Here is a 20,185-nt window from a genome sequence, read left to right as displayed (position 1 = left end):
TTCTGGGTTTTGCTCTCCCGATTCTGTCCCTGATCCCACTGCTGGGGAGTGAGTGAGTGGCTGTGTGGGGCCTGGCTGCTGGCTGGGGTTAAACTACAAGAACAGCTTTGGGATGGAAGTACATATTTTATTATTTCACAGTGTTCATGTGTATGGAGACTGCAGAAGACTTCCTACAGGATCACTGCTTAGTGGTCTTGGCAAGTTAAGAAGGTAAAAGCTTCTTGTATTCAAAAGACTTCACTAATTTTTATTTTGGTAGTTTTTAATCAACATGGATGGAAATAAGAAAACACATACAACTAAAATAATTCACTTGTGTGCCATACAGTATGCCATTGGTTAAGAGTTTTATAATTGCATCATATTACAATAAAACCACTGTTTTCATAAACTTAAAATCTTGTGAATAGATCAGGTAGGTTACTGAACAATGATGCTGTTTCTAAGGTGTTCTGCTTAGTTTGCAACAGACATTTGAAATTGTGTTGAAATTGTTGAATTGAAATGGAAATCAGAGTCAAACAACAATGGTTACATTGCCATGGAACACTGGATTCTGTGGCTTTGTTTTCAGTTTATATAGGTTTTCTAGACCAATTTTTTCCACAATAAAAGGATTATTTTTATGTTCCTCACTTGTTGGATTCCTGATTTGGGACTTTGGAATATAATTTGGATATGCACTAAGAATTCCCTGCTCCTTTAACTAAAAGGAGTTGTGGTTTGAATAGACCAAAGGCTAATTGTATACTGGAGGCTTTAAAAGTTCATTTATGTCTATATTGAAACTTGTGTTGCATTTATTTGGACATTCCTTATCTACACAAGTGACACGGCAATATATAATACCCAGGAATTACAATGAACATAATGATTTTACATTGTTTCCATTTCCTTTATAAAACTTTATTGCATTTAAGAACTTGTGATTTAAGGGTTATAAAATTTACAAGCCAGTAAAAAATCTTCATAGAAAAGCTTGAGTCAGTCTCTAAATAGGCAAACAACATAAGACTATACTTCAAATAAAACCTGTAAACTTTATCTTAAATATTTCAAGTTAAGAGAGATTTTTTTTGTGTTTTATTTTACTTTACCTGTTTTTGCTTGGTCTCTGAGCTTCTACAAGGCTCTGTAAACTCCTGTTGTTCTCCACCAATACCTGCATTTCCAGACGCAAGTTCTCCAGTTCATTTAATTGTTCCTAAGCAAGTGAAATCCAAACCATTTTATTTGAAGACCAAATTGCAATTCCTATTTTCATTTCTAGCTGAACTTGTTTTTGAGTAGAATAGAAGACAAAAAATAATTCTCAGAAAACAGGCATGGTTCCCTGGCAAATATCTGCATCACCCTTCCATCTATAGTTGTATTAGAAACTTTACTGAGAATAGTTTCAGCAGCAAATATTGAGAACTGTTTCAGCAGCAAAAGTGATGTTACCATTTGACATTCATGAACAGAAACCGGCACAGTCCTTGGGAAAATGAGATTTACAGACATCCCAAGCAAGTTGTCACCACTTGTTCCCAGCCTAGGTAAAGGGAAAACCAAAAACTGCCTTCCTGCTTTAATGGACATACTACTAAAGCAGAGCTCACTAAAAAAACTGAACTCTTCAGTCTGTCTCATTTTGACCTTGCAAATTGCCAGCAAAGATTAACTCATAGTACCTTCAGCCTTAGAATTTCTTCATTTTTTGCTCTTCGTTCTTCATTCAGTTCATGCACAAGGTGCTCCAGATTTATTGCAGAGGCCCTGCGATCAGCTATTTCTTGCTCATGAGTTTCCAAAAGCTTGGCCAAATTCACATCAAAATTAGGAGGAGTTTTAGGACACTGGCAAATGAAAAAAACCAAACATACAAACTATTAGTAAAGGACTGTTTTCCCTATGTATTGATTACATGTTTTAATACTTCATTGGAGACATAAATTAATAAATTTTTGGCAGACAAATCATCAATAATTACAAAACGTGTGAAAATGTTTCTCTCAAATGCCATACCTGAGGAAATGTTACTGAAGATGAGTCCACAAAGCAATCTATTTGCTTCATTTTCAGTTCATATTCACTCTTCCTGTTCTCCAGTTCCACTGTCATTTTGTCTAACTATTAGAAACACAGGAAGAATTAAAGTAACTCATAATACTCATAAAATAGGAAACAAAATAGCACTCAGATCTATATTTTGAGGAAGCTTAAGTACAACACAAGTTATTTTAGATTAACAAAGACTTCACTTTTTATAACTCTTCTGTATTTAGTTCAATCACTGTTAAACTCTCAATAGTTGTAGGCTAGCATTTTTGAAAGCATTTTTGAAAGCATCTATACTTTTAACTACTTTGTAGTTGATCTGAATTTTGTTCTTGTTAGTATTTGATTTTTTTTTGCCTTGCTAACACAATCTACCTTTCAAAGGGCATGCTAACACAGAAAAAAGCTATTATGAACTTGGTTGGCAAACGTTACTGGTCAAAACTTCATTTGATACAAAGATTTTAGTGATATAGATTTGATCAGTTTCCCCAAGAGAATATGGTGACTTGACAAAAGAACTCCTCTTCCAAAAAACAACTTATTAGAGTCTTTGCCAACACAAATATATTACTTAGCACTATGATAGTTGTGACAACTAGAGCTATAATTTGTACAAAGGTTTAATATAGCTATTTAGTCTGCAGCAGCTCCAAACCACTGCATAATTTACAGAGCTCAGCAGTTATCTCTATTGCACAATGATACTGTTTGTGGAGAAGTGTTAAGCAGAGGAAAAAGTAATCCCCTAGGTTACACTGCTGATAACCTGAGGTTGCTCTGCTCTTACAGATACTGATAATTTTACTCTGCTATCAGAGTACACATTTTTGTGATCTCTAGACAACAGTTCCAAAGCATTAAAAGTTACCTAATCTTTGTTCAGAAGTTTCTGAGCTACTACTTTCCTTTTACAAGAAGGAGCATTTCTCTTCACCAAGAGGACTATGTACCAGATGCTCTAAAATGACAAGTGAAACCTTTTTCAGAGGCTACAATTGACCATAGCTCCCTCTCAATGAGCTAACTGTGAATATTTCTTTGTTTTACCTGTTCCCTGAGTTCCTGGATTACAGCTTCTTTCTTTGCTATGTCTTCCTGTGCACACTGGAGCAATGCATGGTGTTTCTTAGAGGCCTCTGTCAGACTGATCAGCTGATCAGCAGTATGACGCAATTCTTCACACAGAAGGTCCCTCTGTTTTAAGTCGTGGGATGTGTGAAAAAAGAAATGTTAAAGTTATTGCTCTAAGTCAGTTGTTTCAAGATGTTTTGTCATTGGTGCTGCGATTGCTAACAGCTACAAGCATCTCCTTTTTCCTTCTACTTTTTCATCATTAATTGTAGCAAGCATTTATCTATAAATTTATTTTAGCATATTTTCATATCCTTGGTCTTGGTTACAGAACAAAAATGAGAACTTTTCCCCAGTATAGTGACAATTAAGATTCTAGTGGAAGATCTTTAGAATTAGTCACTATTTTAAAATATGTACTTCAAAAGAAACCAGAAAAGAATGCATAGATTTTAATCACACTGAAGTGATAACAGCTTTTTTTAGTGCACTGATATTCCACAGATACCTTTGCATCTATTCTAGGATCTATACTCCCACCCTATCTGATGGGGCATCATACCTAAAGATGTGCTAACACATAAGGAGAAACTTCATCTAGTATTTTAAATGCCACCTCAGATTAGTTCTTTTCCAGTTAAGAACGCATGATGAAATTAGTAACTGAAGTATAAAGTAAAGGAGAAACACTATAATTTTATCAGGAGCCAGATATACCCAAGGATAACATTGAAACAGGAACTGGCACTAAGTTAAAAAAAGCCAAAAGCCCCTAAGTAATCCATTTGCAAGACAACTCAGCTTTGGGTTTCAGAATGTCACTTTTAGATATGATTATGAACACAATCTGTTTATTTTAAAACAGGTTATGATTATGTTTAATGTCCTTTGAGAAACACACACCTCCCTGGAAGACTTTATTGGTGCTATCTGATTGGACTAGCAAATCTAATCACAGATGATCTTGTACGAATTACACGTAAGGAGGTGCTAGTATTTGTGACTGCTTGACATGTTCAACAAAATAATGGTGACAGCAGTAATGGAAAAGACAGAGTTAAAGAAAGATACAATATTAAAAAGCAAAACCACATTTGAATCATATGTGTGCCCTAGATCAGTTTCCAGCAGGTGGAGCTTTTAGTTAAAATTATGAGTAAAGAAAAGATATTGCTGAATATAGTGCAGTGAGGGAAGAGACACTGTGGAACATAATATATTCTTCTATGTATTTTAATTTCTCAGCTGCATCATCTAAAGCTGCCATTAAATTCAGCTGATGATTCCTTAGTGGCCTTAACAAAATTAAACCAGGCTCTTAGCATAGGCTTTTATGAAGTAGCTTATAAAATATTTATGTCAAGTAACATGGTAATTTAACAGAATTTGTCAGGTATCTCAAGAAAAATTCTTTTACGAACAGCTTAACTAGCTGTAGTTTGAACTAAAATGAGGTTAAGTTTTACATGAGCATTTTAAGCAAAACCACATCCAATTGGTCTGGTTGAACAAATAATCATAAGATACCAACATTAATGTTTTTACCTCAATGTTATCAGCTATTTCTCTTCCTTCCAAGGCTTCCTTCAGTTCTTCAATCTTCTTTTCCTGATCTTCTATGATTCCTGTGCTTTCTTCTTTTGCAGCCAGAACAATATTATACTTGTACTACAAAAAGCATTCAATCAGATTTAAAATATTTTAGAAAAACATGTTATCAGGTAAAGTTGGCAAACAGAAGCCAAATAAATGTAGATCACAAATCTTTTGATGGCAATTACATTTAGAAATTAGTGACAATGACTAAAACCAGAATTATATATTTTACTTGCTAAATTATACAAACTGTTTGTAGAGATTAGTTGTCAGAATGATATAAAAAGATTATTAACGTGAATTAGCCACCACAATACATATTACCCACTAAAACCATTATTAAAGAGATAGCCTTATTTAGAAATCTGTCTCATCAACATTTTTCTTCTCTAGAACCTTTGGCATTCATAGTTCACACATAATATATTATGTAAAGCATTCTGTTGGTTTCTCTATCAATTTTCAAACCAGGCCTATTTTAATAAAGCAGAGGCATCATATTTATTCATAGTTATTCAAATACACAGTTTTAGTTCTTTATACTTGTTTTCAGATGTAGAACATAGTAATACCAGCAACATAAAAATTCACTCCATAAAAAATAAATTTACAATTCAGCTTCAATTGCTGAGGTCTTAAATTGCCAATTTCTGAGAAAATCTAAATGTGACTGTCAGCTGAGAGGAGTTTACAGTATGTGAATAGGTCCCTTTAGAGACGCAGCTTTTTACCCACCACATGGAGAGGGTTCACTTTTTGAGACAGCCTTAGGCATAAAATGTTCAGAAGATTTCAACATGTCAAAACAAAGAAGTTTCCTTCTAAAACACTGCAGCAAGTTATACTGTTTGAGACCTGTGATAAGACATGCCATTGCATCCCCTTCTAAAGAACGATACCACGTCCTTCAAAATGACAGAACATACATTTATATCCTCGAGCTCTCTTGTCAGCCCATCTATGGACTCAGTTTTATGATTAATTGAAGACCTCAGCTCCTGGATCTGTCTCATCAAGTCAGTTACAACTTCCTGCAACATAAAAAAATTAATCCTGATAAAATACATATAAAATCCATATAATGTATAACTGGACTTTTTTGGTATATAATTTGTCAATCCTAAACATTAATCAATCAGGTGAAAATGAGTCCTCAAACTGCACATATAAAAATAGACAGAAAATTCATTGCTAAATCACTGGCTTTTGTTCTAAGCACTTAAAGAAAGAGCTAAATATCCTGCAGTGTTCCTTAGAAGAGAAGACTGGCCTGCTGATTTAGTCTTAGTAATGCTTTACTAATAGGAGAACAGAACTACTATAATTTAAGGGTATGTTTGTTTGTAATGGAAAAAGAAACACCACTGCACTGACAATACCAGGTGATTCTGACCTTATGCATGTCAGATTTTTGGGTTTATGATGGAAAAAGCAATACTTATCGTTGCATCATGTCAGGCAGTAAACACACCATGTGATTTCTTGTGCCTGTTTTATAGACAGCACATATGCTTGCACTAGGGGAACTCAGTTTTCATACTACAACAGTCTTGGTGTAAAGAAGTGCTTTGATTTTACTAATAATGTGACACACAATCACATTCTTACAAGACCTTACCTTTTCCATCTGCCCATTACAGCAGAGCCCTGAGTGGAAGGCTCTATTAATCATCTGGGGAATTATGCATTGTTTAGGCATTGAATGTTTTGCCCAGTAGACAGTTTTACCTTCATTTTTGGTTTTTGTTTAACTTTCAGTCAGCTTGTCTTTTCTCTGAATGCATGCCAGTTTCCTACCTCCCTACCAAGTCTGTGCTAGGAAAAAGTAGGATTTATTTTACTTGGCTATATAGCCAGGATTGCCTAAAAGCACAAAATTACTGAGCAGCACAGGAAGGCTCTGGTCTTTCATCTCTATTACAGAACATAGTTACCCACAAGAGTGTGTATCAGACACAGAAATAAGCCCAAACCTTATCTGTATCATTTGTCTTCTTCAAAGAAGCAATAGTCTCTTCAGCAGCAGCCAGCTCCTGTTCCAATGTCCTCAGTTTTGCTTCCTAGAGGAAATCATATTTATGAAGGAATGTCTTCCCTGCCTTTGGTGTATTTTATAAAGCACCAAGTCATGAAAAAAAAAAGTAAGTTTTTAACCTTACCTAAAAAAATTAACCAGTAGCTTAACAAAACAGTATGTAGCCTGAGCACTCTACATTTATTTTGCTAGTGATCAAGCTAACAGTCAGTACACCAATGAAATTTGTTATTAATGCCCAAGGAAAGCCACGAACACACAATTCACATATTCAAATCTGCTGTTGTACCTGCTGCTCACACTGTGTTTCCAATTGTGAAAATGGTTTCTCCACCTGTCCCTTTTCAAGTACTTTCAACAGCTCCCTGGTAAAAATAAAAACATGTTTTGATTATATTTCTCACTAGAAATGTAAGAGAAATTTTAAGAAGAACAAAGTGATATGAGTTTATTTTATTTGCACTTAATTTTTTTAAGTTCTTCAGTTATCACCTTCCCAAGTGCTATACAAAAGTCTAATACTTTAGTTACTAGCCTTACACTGCTACCAGTGGCAGAATTTTATCTTTGACATGAAAAACTATACAATGAAATTACTTTAAATAAAAATGAATTGCTGTTCTGATTTGGATGAAATAAAAAACCCATCTGGAGAAAACACCTCTACAAATAGGATCCCCATCTGAATATAACATATAGCACCAATGAGGGCGGATGAAAATAAACCCTACTGCTAATTAAAGCTTACCTTGAATTGTTTTCTTTGTCTTCTTGTAATTGTAATGTTAGTTTTTCATTATGTTCTTTTTCTGTTTTCAGAAGCTGCAAAAGGTTCTAGAATATCAAAATATATGTTTGCTATAAGAAGTTACAATATAAGGTATCTAAAGCAATTTAACAAAATAAAAATCTAAACAAATCCTTAAGATGACTGAAAAAACCCAACCACCCCAGAAAACCTTAACTGGAAACTGGAAGATCTTTAGTTTGTCGTGAAGACATTCAAAAGTAAAGTCTTATTTCTATTAAGTAATCAAATCTTTTCACCTGCCATTAATAATAGTTTCATATAGCTATGATGTTCCTCAATATCCAAGGCTGTGAAGGGAAAATTTAGAATTTTCAATTGTAGATTAATTTAGGGGCATTTTAAATTTCTGTATTTGTTCAAAATATTGAAATATACAGAGTTTAAATCAATAATATTCAATCTGTCAGCATTCTCTTAAACACTAACAAGGAAAATTTATATCAAACTTGCCGAGCAGGCACCACATACCCTGCAGAAACACAGGCAAAATTATTTGCAAAATCCCTTGAGCAACCTTGCTGCTGTTTTGCAGTCACTGCAGTCTGACAAGCTTTCAAGGACAGTATCAACTAAATTGCAGCATAGTGATCCACCACAAGCCATAGATCATTTTAACAAGATCACATCCACTATGAAAATTTTTAAGAAACTGCTTTGTAAAGATAGAATAATTAGGCTAGTCTTGGCTAGCCCTGAGATAAAAGGTCATCTCAGCATTTCAATGTCAAGATTCTTTTCCAAAGAAGCATCTTATTCCTTTAGTAATTAATCCATCTCCCTCAACATTTCCAGAGCAATTTCTTCAGCCTAAAAACTTACTATTCATGGTGTTACTGGGTATTTCTGATAGCGTGTGGTTGCAAAAATCTTGCACTAAGTTTGGAAAAAGAATTTGGGTACATCTTCCAAATGAAATCACTAAGAAACCTATTACTACTGTGGAATGTTATCAGTGATACAATAATAGAAATTAGGCAGTCTGGGTTCTGTACAATCAAGTCCTTTAAAATCCTTGACTGTCTTACACTCAGCTCAGTTTTCATTGCTTCTGCTTCTTGCTTCCCCTCCTCAAGTTGTTGCTTCAGCTGGTCTGTCTCAAACTTGGCCACCTCCTGCAAATTGTCGTAGTCATCCTGCAGGCTTGCCTTTTCTTCAAGAATCTTTTCATGTTCTAGCCTTCATAAAAAAACCCAGACCAAATAATCTAGTAAGGGTTTGTGTCCTTATAAAAATACTCCAATCAACTGTATTTTAAAATATTCAAATAATATACAGAGGGAAAGAATACTCTCCAAACAGTATTTCTGCTGACACAGAATGCACCAATACAACCACAGCATTTAATTTCAGTTCCAGGTTCCTGGTCTTACAATGCCTCATTCAAAAAATTACTTCAGCTAAGACATGAGCTGCACACAAAATGAGTGAAGTTTTCCAGGAATAAAAAACAAACCCAAAACATAAAACCAAAGCACAACAAAACAAACTAAACAAAACAGCAACAAAACCCAACATAACTAAATCACATTAGTGATTAAAAATCATACTGATTATCCTCTCCTGATGATAATTGCAATTATTGCAGACAAGGCAATGAGCTTTTCTGGCTTTGATACTCAAACTTCAGTTATTTTTTGTGATTTCTTTCTGCTTGTAATTTAGAGCGGTGTCATTACGTCACCGGCTTCATGTGACCAAACTGACAAACTGTCCACTTAAATTTTGGAGAGCAGCAAGTTTATAGATATATCCTATTTAATGAGAAAATTATATAGGAAAGCAAAATTAAGGCAGGCACATTTTGTTTTCTTTCTAATAATTCCACCATGTTGTCTGAAATAGGCATGAAAGAACAGAGCAAACAAACCCCAATCAAACAACCCAAACAACCAAACACCCCCCAACAAACAAACAAAGGACAAACACAAACCAGCAACTTTAAAGAAAACATGTGAAGTGTAAGTTCACACACAGGAGAGGATGACTAAATCGCTGGATGCATCCAGAAGGGATGACAAGGCATTGTACCAAACTGCCAACATACCTGACACTGTCCAGCTGGAACTGTACATCCATATGTCTACCAGAAAGCTGACTTATTTCTCTCTCTTGCTTTTCCCTAAAGGCATTATATTCCAGTTTTACATCAGACAGCTCCTTGTCTGCAGACTGCAGGACAATGCGCAAGTCATGGACTTCACTTGTCAATACTGTCAAAAAACCCCAAAATAATTTACATGTTATTTGGAAAACTGTGCTAGATATAGGACACAGAATGCTACAGATCCTGTTGGGATCACAAAGCTCTGCATGTTTTCAGTGGAATTAATCTCAAAAGTCACACACAAAAAGGCTTCATGATCGGAAAGAGTCAACAAAACACTGACTTAAAAGGTGAATCAAAAGCATTCCAGACAATATCACTGTAATTTCCATAGACAATAGAGGTTTAATCCTTTGTTTTTATTTAACATTTTCATTTTAAATACTGTATCCTGTACCTCCTCCACATTCAAAGACAGAACCATTTTGAATATTGGATATTGTGCAAGACTAGGCAAAGATGATATGCAAGTATTAAAAATTGCTTTCTTTATAAGAAAAAAAAAAATCAAACCAGAATGTCTAACATGCCAAATAGTTACTCAGCATGTGCTATTGTTGATTTAAAACAGTAAGACACTTCCAAACTTTTAATGAAATTTTAGTATTACAAAGACTTACAATCAGCATTGTTTTGACTTTCCTGAAGCTGCTTTTCAAGTGATTTTATCTGTTCAAGGAGCTCCTGGCGCTCTTTACTCCACTCATTCCTTTCAGATGAAAGAAGCTTGAAAAGAAAAGTAAAATCTTTTAAATAGAAGGAAGTGTGGGAGTGGGGTAGGCCACACACTGTAACAATAATATAATGATGTATTAAAGCATTTCATCAACTGATTATAAACACATTTTTCTTTAAATTCAGTATTTGGTGACTCTGAAATTCCTCAAAGTCCAAGGAAAAAATAATATATATAACTGAAGACATTACTTTATCTAAAAAGTTCATTTAAAAGGAACCCACAGCTTAGGAGCTGATATCACAGATATCACAAGTGAGACTGATGTGGAAAGAATACAGGCCTTATTTCCTTTTCTATGATAAACCAATCCTAGCAATTAAGAAAGACTTACTGATAGGTAGTTCTGACTGAGATGAATTTTTTCAGCATTCCAAAATTTAAAATCTCCTCGTTGCTATAGCTGTTTTCCAGAAATCATGAAGTTGGCCAAACCCAACCACAACAGTGTTTATTTGCTTATTTTTAAGCTCAAGCAGGCTTGGATTCACAAGATTTAAAACAACAAAACCAAACTCAAAACTGCAGTGTTACATTATATGAACCTTCTCTGCTTACTCCAACTCCAGGGGGGTTGGATTAGATGACCTTTAAACCAAACCAAACTATTCCATGATTTTAAATCCTTATCTTCCTGCACAGCCCTGAGTTATGATGCTATGTAAATTTGTCAAAATGCGAGTAACCTTGCAGGACCTCACCAGACAACAGAGCAGTATGACTGTAGGATAGTTACATGAGCCCTATATTACATTGTTCTCTCACCTCCTGTATTTGTGCAGAGTGATGCTCCAGTTTATTAATATGCTGCTGGAGTTTCATATTCTTGCTTTCTTCTTCATCCAGCTTTGTCTGCATTGTGCTCAGTTGCTCCTGTGACACAACAGACACTCAAAATTAGAGCACCCATCTTGCACTTTTTTTCACATGCCATATGGCAGTCTGTGTTTATTAAATATAGAAAGTCAACAAGTTTCTTTTTTTCTGACCTGAACCAACAGAAAACAGAACACTCAAAAAATCAACTAGTATCTTAAGTAGCTGATTTCTCCTATTTCTAACTTAACTACCAAAACACAAGAAAATCCATCAGTGAATACAAGGACTGAATCCAAAAAACACTTAGCTTTCAGACACATGTTTATCTTGGAAAAATAAGGCTTTAAAAAGAAATTAGTCAAAACATAGACTAGTTAAACTTCTTACAGGATCTCTGTACTATGGTAAGCATCAAAGAGAGGTTTTGGCTGCTGTGCCAGGGTTTTTCATGCACTGAAGTTGGCTCCAGCTTCTAGAGAGTAGTTCAGATAAATATGTAGTATTCTTCTATGTGACAAAAGACCTTCCCTGCCCACTAGAAAAGATACAAGACAATGTATAATGGTGGAAAAGCATTATTTGGCAGGTTTCTTCAAATAATGCAGTATTATATATTAAGCTTATATACTGTTCCAAATGTAGCTGTCAACTTATAAAGAGGATTCCTCAGAGACAAGTTATCAGGTTTAAATAGAAAAAAGTATGGACATCCTGCAACAAACTAATTATGATATTCAACCTTCAAATCACTTTCAGTATTTTTGTTGTAAATCCTCTTTCAAGTACAATGTATAGAGAACTATTTAGTGTTAAGTATTAATGAGGGGCTTCAGTTTCCCATGCAAATCAAAATGCACTTGGTGCAGGGGAGGTACTTCAGGGCAAAGCCTGCTTTTTAAGTTGCACATACACTTCACTTTCTATTCAGAACATTCACCTGTGCTATTTTGAGCTCCTCAGCAATGGCTTCACATGCTTGTTCACTTATCTCTGGAGGAACTGGCTCTTTTAGAATGTCATCCATCATCTCTTCACAATGCTGAAAATCTTCAAAATTATAATCTGGGCTTATTCGTGGCACAAGACGAGACCTTAGCTGGTAAGCTCTAGTTGGAGTGGTTATGCTCTGTTACAAAGATTACAAAGCAGCCTTTATTTTAACTGTAAAATGAAATTAAAACTTTGTCTGGTATTGTATTTTTTGAATTCTACAGGCAGAATAATTAAATAAAATACTTAAAGTGGCTAGTTCTGAATTACTATTACTTCTTCAGATTTGTCATCTGATGACAGTAGCAGTCATTCAGTTAAAACTCCAGAACAAAAAGTAGCCTATTTGGTTTATCGCATATGGAAAACATTCCAGAAAACTAGTTAGGCTAAGAGATCACACAAAGGACAGTCTGTACTCTTGCACAACTCAGGAGTAAGTATGTGTGGCCTTAAATAAACTTATTCTCATACCTTAAGGTTTTCTCTATGTAGCTTATGGAGCTGAGAGACTTCTTGGCGCTTGTGTGCTTTGGTTGCCTCCAGAATGTTTTCAAGATGTTGGTTGGCTTTCTGAAGGGATTGCAGCTCTGATTCCAGTTCCATCTGTTTTTTCCTGTTAGGAAGTATTTTGCTACTGTCAAAATGACTCCATGAGTATGCCTTCCTATCAGTAAGGATACACTACAGTATTGCCAATGAGCAAACTGCAGCTGAACTTTTACCCAAACACCAAAATGCATTATTTTGAGAAGAAAGCCACTACTGCTGTATTAAAAAGTAAAAAATAACATCTAAAAAATTAAAAAGCTAAGGAGCTTATTTGTGCCTGCATAATGAAGCAAGCAGATGGATAACTAAACATGTCAGAAAAAAAATCCGTTACATAGTAAGAAATAAGCTGAGAGCTCTGCAGTTCCTTTTATGAGAAAGTGATATCACCCATACCAATATGGTTTTAAGCTTTAAAAATGTTATCCAGTTATATGAGAAGTCTAAACTGGAGCTTGCCAGGATTAAAGAAAATCCTTTAAAGACTTTTTTTTTTCAAAGTGCTGCTCTGTTAAGATTATTTTGCCCTTTAGCTGAAATCCAACAGTTGAGCACAAATTTAGGAATAATTTTCACTAGGTATTTTGCAGAACTACATGCTTTACTGTGATAGTTGCCATTACTGTCATAATGGTAGGGTCAAAGTCTATGCACAAATGGAAACATGCTATTTAATCTCTTGGCAGTTTAATGCAATCATTTTCCCTCATGCTCTTGGCATCTGCAGCAAAACTTAGGGAACAGAGTAGAAGTTCTGACTGCAACTGGACAGCAGAAAAATTAGCATATGTTGTTTTTATGAAATGGCTATTTTACTCTACTTTTATTCAGCTACAGCATATGTAACCTGTATGTAAAGTTTCAGTTACTCTGAAACTGGAAACAAGTTTAAGTTTAGTGAAATTTAGTGACTCCAAAGGCTGAAAAACACATTTCTGTTTGACTGCACTCCACCAATGTTGGTAATTGATAATAATGTGTATACATACTAACAAGAAAGTAAGACATTCACAAAACATGCAATACATAAAATAAAAATCTATTTAATGGGCAGAAAAATAAAGTAATCACTATATAAAAATATAAAGAGATTACTGCAATTAATGATATGGAACAATTGATGGACTGCTGAATTGATAATCTCAGTAGATCATAATACTATTATTTATAAAGTTCATAGGATTTGCTACACAGAAACCTAACAATAAAAATACAGATTTGCACAATTGCCTAAAAGAACAAAAAGGATTTAAAAGCTACTTTGTAAAAATAGAAGTGGGGAGGCAAAATTGTGCCTGATGCTTTTAGAATTACACTTTAGTTTCACTGAAAACAACAGAAAGCAATTGTTAGGTACAATTAAAATAAATTTTAAAAATATCAGGTCCCTTTTGCCTTCCAGGTTTGCATTACATTTGCTGGAAATGTTATTTTTCTTCTATCTGCAGTTACAAGATCTGAATTTTTCAGAAATGGGGTTAATCAAGTGAAGTAATGTATTATTCACATGCATATGAACACTGAAGGTATTAGTAAGGCCATTCCCATTATCTTGTGATGCCCTCTAGGAGAACAATGACAGTAAATTCTTTACTACATTAATAAGGGCAAAGTAGAGCCTTACCTCATGTTTATGGATATAATGGATATAAATGTACTACTGACACCATGTCTTGGCTCTGATTTGAATTAAACCTTTGTTCCCATAACAAGTCTCAAGATAACAGTTTTATTGCCTTCTTAAAAATCTTTGAAATTGAGATAAAAAATTAACCAACAGGTCATCCAGAGTTTTCTCGGGTGCTTGGATTCTACATTTATATTGATTCAAACTTGCAGACTTTTATGTTAAAAATTATTGTTGCAAAAAACCAAACCCCCAAATACCCCTCTCATTCTCCCATCAACTCCTACTTCCTGTCAGTACCTCCACCTGTAATATTTCAATTACTGAACATCTGCTCTGCATGGAAACTAAGCCAAACTCTCCCAGTGCTGTTAAGGAGGTGACTACCAGAATTAAAGGGTATGTCCATCTCCTGCATGGTGTGAAGCATTTTTCTGCATCTTGCTATCAAGAGTGGCTTTGGAAAAGACAAGGAAACCTGCAGCAGTGCAGATATACCTTCAGCTTCAATGATGGCTGTTCCCTAGACTGGGAATTAGCAAGTTCAACAGGAACATACCCTGTGTGTGCATACCATTATCCTCAAGCTGGCCCTTTCTTACATGCAAAGAACCAGCCTAGTCAGTATAATCAGGATCTGAGTCTTTTGAAAATCGATATGAATAATGACTTAAAACCACTTAATTACAGATATTTCAATACTGCTTTGTCTCACTTGGTTAGCTCTTTAAATTCTTCATATTCTTGCTTTGAAGATGCCAGTTCAGCTTGGGTCTGCAGCAGATGAGCTTTCAGCCTTTCCACAGATGCCAGCGAGTTGCCTTCCACTGACATGGTGCTGGAATGTAAGCGGTGACCTAAAGAACAAACACAGACCCTCTGAAATCACACAGAAGCTCAAATACCTAAAGTTTCACTAGAATGAAAGTGTTTGTCAGCTTTTGAACAGCACAGCAGCAATTGAAATTGACAAAAATAGGTACTGGCAACAGTCCACATGAAAACCAGTAATAATTAATATTACTGCAGTCTTCATGATAACTAAGGGGCACAAAATGAGATTATAGATGAGTTTCACAAAATGCAAATCAAAATTCCCTATTGCTGGAAGGCCAACATGAATACAATTAAGTGAAATTGTTTTATCAGTCTTCAGGTACCACTTTGAGGAAGGCAAAAATACATCAAGACAGACATTTTCAACACTATGCTGCACACAGCAGAAACACAGTAAGCACATTGATCTGGAAAACATTAGCATATTTTTACCTTTAGTACTTTTCTCTGTGGCTGAAGCTTCCAAAAAAGCTTTTTCTAGCTCTGCAATGGTCTGAGCATCAATTTCTTGGGCCTTTTTAACTGATTGTAAAGAACGAAGTTTTTTATTCTCCTCTCTGAGATTATGGTTCTCCATGGCATACTTTGCAATTCGTGGGTGTTGCTCCATCTGTGGTAATCAATATTTTATTCAACAGTTTTTATTTTCCAGACAATGCTATAGCTATCTAGCTGTTACTCTACTACCTTTAATAAGGATTAAACTGTAATAGAAAAGGAAAAGAGGCGCTTCCCACAGTGGTTATAACTACTCAGTTTTTCTTTGGTTAGTTTTCTTACTGCCTTGGAATCCATTCTCAAGACAGTGAATTTACATCTTACGTGATTACTCTTTTACTGGTAATAAAGCAGTAGGATGCTTTTCTTGCTGCTCTTGATACCCTTTTCCATTTTAATTTTAAACTTTGGCTTTCTCAACACCACAGTAATGGCGTCTTCCTTGCAAGCCATAGTAATGTTTCTGTAGTCAATAAAGGACTGTCCTGAACTTTGTTTCTTTTCCTCCTCCCTTTCCTTTGAAGCTCAATTATGAGCTACAGATTTATGCTACTCTGCCAAGACATTTACTCCTCTTCCCTCTTTGTGTTGGAGGAAATTGCTTTTCAAGAATTTGCCTTCTCTCTTGTGTTTCTTTGCTCTTCATAACTGCCTCACAAATGATACCACACCTAGCAGACACCTGAATAACCCAAAGCTGTTCTTCAAACAGCTCCAGGACCACATGCCCCTTTATATGTCTACCTGGCATGTGTATTATCTTTCAAAACCCACAGCATTATTGCCATCCTGCTGTCTTTCCCTTTCAACTGATGTCACAGAGCTTAAGGTCTGCCATCTGAATGAGGATTAGTGATTTGGAGACTTCCTTGAGTTGCTGAAAAGAAATCTGGTCCTCTGCCTAACCCAGATCAGGTGGCCTGTGGCAAGCTCCCATCACAACATCACTCCTACTAAACTCTCCTCTTAGGCAAACTCAAACTCTAAACCCAGCCATTGTCTCTCCCATAGGGAAGCCCCATGTGTTTGAGATGCTTCTATAAGGGAACCCACCACCCATCCTCTGCTTTTCTGCTTGAACTTCCTAAAAAGCCCCTATTCACCCATCACAGGACTACAACACGTGAGCTATCTCACAAAATAAAACCAAACTGTTCCAGAAAAGAAAAAACAAAGACTTTACCTGTTCTCTGAGTATCTGCACTTCCTCCCTCAAGTCACTGAGGAGATCATCTTGCTCTTTTGGCAATAACATTCCACCAGCTTCTTTATGCAACCTCTCCAAGCGAACAATATGGTGTTCCCGGAATTTAACAATCATTTTATTGGACTGAACAAATTTTTCCTTCTTGGCACACAGCTCTTCTAGCTGTGCCACTTTTTCTAATAAATTCTTAGAAAGTACATAGACAGATTAGTGAATTTTTAAGGTGCACATCTTACATACATATGCCAGGCAGACAAATCATGCAAAATCTCAGTTAACAGTAATTTTGTAAATACACAAACTATCATTTTTAGCAGATTTGTAGAGCACCAGCTCATATCAAGAACTAAACGTACACGTGTTGCAAAAATTGTACTTAGAAACTCCAATGTGATCTAGTAGAGTAAGTATTCTGTTAAGAACCTCAGATGCACATCACTAGAGTGCCTGTTTCAGTTAATTTTCTTTAGGAAAAAAAAAAATCCATTTTGTCTGTTTCAGTACTATACCATCACCAAAGAACAATAAAATGAGAATGACTGGGGAATTTGCTCAAAAAAACACACTGTTGATTAAAACACTCCAAATTCAGTAAAACAGAAGCTTGTTCTGTTCAATTTTTTTAAATTAGAAAACCCCAATAAAGCCCCCACTCCCTAAAATTAAATACACTATCAAAGTTATCCTATGGCTTGTCAGAATTTGAAAGACAGAATAGAAACAGAATTATTTCAGTTGGAAAAGACTTTTATGATCATCACATCCAACCACTAATCCACCACTGCCAAGTCCACTACTAAGCCATTGTCCTTAACCACTGTAGATGCTACCTTAAATGTCATTTGACTAAATTCCCTTGTTACCAAACTTTGTTATCTTTGGACAGACTATTTTTATTCAAAATAAAGGAAAATCTTTAAGAGAGTCAGCTTCAATATGCTCACTGGTCTCTCACCAGAAAGTACACTGAATGCACTTAGAAATATCAGTGTTTTCTTACCTTCTTTTCACCTTCTGATTTCTCCCAGAACAACATTGCTTCAAGAAAGTTGTTCATGTAATTTATGTTGTTCTTCCCTTTTTCAACAGCATCTGTAGGGGAAGTCAAAGAAACAAATGCAATATTCATTAAAATACCACTTAGACAGGTTTTTCTACATTTATAACATGACAATTGTGCAAAGTAAATTCAAATAAATTCTTTAAACAGTGTAATTCTTCCACAAAGATCATGTGCCATACCCAGGGGCACACTGTTTAGACAGTCATTCCGAGTCACCTGCAAGTGCTGATAAAGAACAGAGCTAATTTACATAATTGTATAATTAACAAAGTTGTTCAAGCATCAAACAGCCTTGGAATGGACTTTAATAAAAGTAAAAGAATCAGTCTGTTCAGCTAAGCATATCTATAAAATGCAAAATCCCTCTGAAATTAATTTGATAACACTAAGCCATTATTAGTACAGTTTGTACATATTAAAAGTGGACTGACTGGTTTATGAGAAGGAAGTTTAGGAAAATAAGCTTGAATTATGTGGACAATTAGTGGCTTAATCTGGAAGGAAAGTGTCCACACAAGGGATTAAGAGGGCTTAATAATCCACTTAGAAATTAATTCAAAATAGCATGTCTGAATGTTCTAATACAGGCAAGTCTACTTATTTATGGAATACTAATCACCATAGTATCTATGTGCATGATAACTACATTATCATGATTTAATATATTTTAAAATGCCATCATGTTTCTGAAACACACAGAAAGCAGATTTTGTATTTCTGTGATTGAGTATTGCAAACATAATTTAACTGCACAGAACAAACACAGCTCTGATATATTCGGTTCTTCTCAAAACTCTTCCTCAGTGTTTAACCATCATCACTTGTTTTCCCTCAGAATTCTATCATGGGTCTAAACATTGAGCCCTCTGTCAATATTCATATGTTTATGAACCATGATTCAGTGTCCTACCTCATCTCTGACTTGTTTTTACTGGCTGAACTTGTATGCTAACATAGAAGTACTTTTTCCTTGGGAAAACTCAAGCCCAGTTGCTTTATATTAGACAAGGCTTTCTAGCTTCTGTCATAACTTCTGCTCTATCTTCTATTTCTTGGCAAGGTCAGGAAAGAGTTGACTCACAAAAACAGTAGGAGTTACAAGACAAAGTTTACTGCCTTACAATCAAACATTATCAAGCAGTGCATTTCAGTGAGAAACAGACTGGGAAGCTCTGCTGAGATCTGTATTGCAGATAAAATGGCCTAATGAGAAGCTTATGGAAGATTACCTAAAAACTCTATTTCCACCTTATATTGAAATCAAATGTCTGTTGGAAGTAAGCATCCCTTTTAGGTTCTTCTGGAAGGGGCAAAAAAGGAAAAGTGGGAAGAAAATCCTGCCCTGAGCTTAAAAAGAACATTGTGCCTTCCCTCTGACTGAAATGTACAAGGAATCACATGCAAACTTTTGGTTACTTAAAGGATTAGGCAGCATATATCTTAAGAAGTGGAAGAATATCTAGGTGTCATATAATATAACCATAGTCCAGTACCCAAAATCATGAGAAAGAAAATAAAACCACATGAACAATTTCTGCAAGGTAGCAGATACAAGTACAGGAAATAGGATCCGTAAGCAAAATGTGACCCCTGTAGGTCATTCCCTACAGAAACATTAATTCAGAAAATTAATGAAGGCCCCCAACCTTCTGGGTTACAGAAGTAGCAAATTCTCCCTCACATCCAAATCTTACCTTGTGATACAGAAATACTGCACACAGATGGCACTGAAGTTAGTTTAGCAAGCTGCTCTTTCAACTTCTTGACCTCAGCTTGCAGCTGGTTCACATTTCCTTGTGTATCTTCATTTACTACAGCCTTTTATAAATAGGAGAAAATTAGGAAAAGGTGTAAATAAAAATCTTAAATGATAAGAGAAAACTCAAAGAATGCAAACCAGTAAAATTACTGAGCACTCCCTCCATCTTAGAAAAGGAAGAATTCCTTGAAAAAGCAAAATTCCATTCACTGAGAGATCAGCAAGTTGCACTTCAGATAGAATTAGATGTTAAAAAATGTAATGTTTTTGCAGAATTTTGTCTGGACCTTCTTCACCAACAAAGCAGTATACATCAGAGACAGTTTCAGCTAAATGACAGCATGCTTTTACACACCACTCATGAAAAATTACATTTTGGGCACTAGAATTAATATAGAACAAGTGAACAGAAACAACATTGAATCAGAACGTTT

At 35.3% G+C, this 20,185-nt stretch overlaps 1 protein-coding gene across 1 annotated transcript in view; it reads right to left on the bottom strand.

Moving 5' to 3' along the window:
- KIF15 (kinesin family member 15) overlaps window positions 1–20,185 on the bottom strand; it is a 33,895-nt gene that overhangs the window by 4,675 nt on the left and 9,035 nt on the right. The window contains exons 11-30 of the mRNA XM_077178074.1: window positions 19,687–19,810; window positions 17,930–18,021; window positions 16,906–17,115; window positions 15,657–15,834; window positions 15,103–15,244; window positions 12,683–12,824; window positions 12,156–12,344; window positions 11,165–11,272; window positions 10,284–10,389; window positions 9,604–9,769; window positions 8,585–8,735; window positions 7,497–7,582; window positions 7,038–7,113; window positions 6,687–6,773; window positions 5,640–5,744; window positions 4,663–4,785; window positions 3,094–3,240; window positions 2,011–2,115; window positions 1,677–1,841; window positions 1,101–1,207 (exon numbers count right to left, since the gene is read on the bottom strand). Of these exons, the coding sequence (XP_077034189.1) occupies window positions 1,101–1,207; window positions 1,677–1,841; window positions 2,011–2,115; window positions 3,094–3,240; window positions 4,663–4,785; window positions 5,640–5,744; window positions 6,687–6,773; window positions 7,038–7,113; window positions 7,497–7,582; window positions 8,585–8,735; window positions 9,604–9,769; window positions 10,284–10,389; window positions 11,165–11,272; window positions 12,156–12,344; window positions 12,683–12,824; window positions 15,103–15,244; window positions 15,657–15,834; window positions 16,906–17,115; window positions 17,930–18,021; window positions 19,687–19,810 (2,609 nt within the window). The remainder of the gene's footprint in view (window positions 1–1,100; window positions 1,208–1,676; window positions 1,842–2,010; window positions 2,116–3,093; window positions 3,241–4,662; window positions 4,786–5,639; window positions 5,745–6,686; window positions 6,774–7,037; window positions 7,114–7,496; window positions 7,583–8,584; window positions 8,736–9,603; window positions 9,770–10,283; window positions 10,390–11,164; window positions 11,273–12,155; window positions 12,345–12,682; window positions 12,825–15,102; window positions 15,245–15,656; window positions 15,835–16,905; window positions 17,116–17,929; window positions 18,022–19,686; window positions 19,811–20,185) is intronic.

This window comes from Agelaius phoeniceus, chromosome 1 (assembly GCF_051311805.1).
Source record: "Agelaius phoeniceus isolate bAgePho1 chromosome 1, bAgePho1.hap1, whole genome shotgun sequence".
Lineage (NCBI taxonomy): Eukaryota > Metazoa > Chordata > Aves > Passeriformes > Icteridae > Agelaius > Agelaius phoeniceus.
This window is presented reverse-complemented; position numbering and strand designations above follow the sequence as displayed.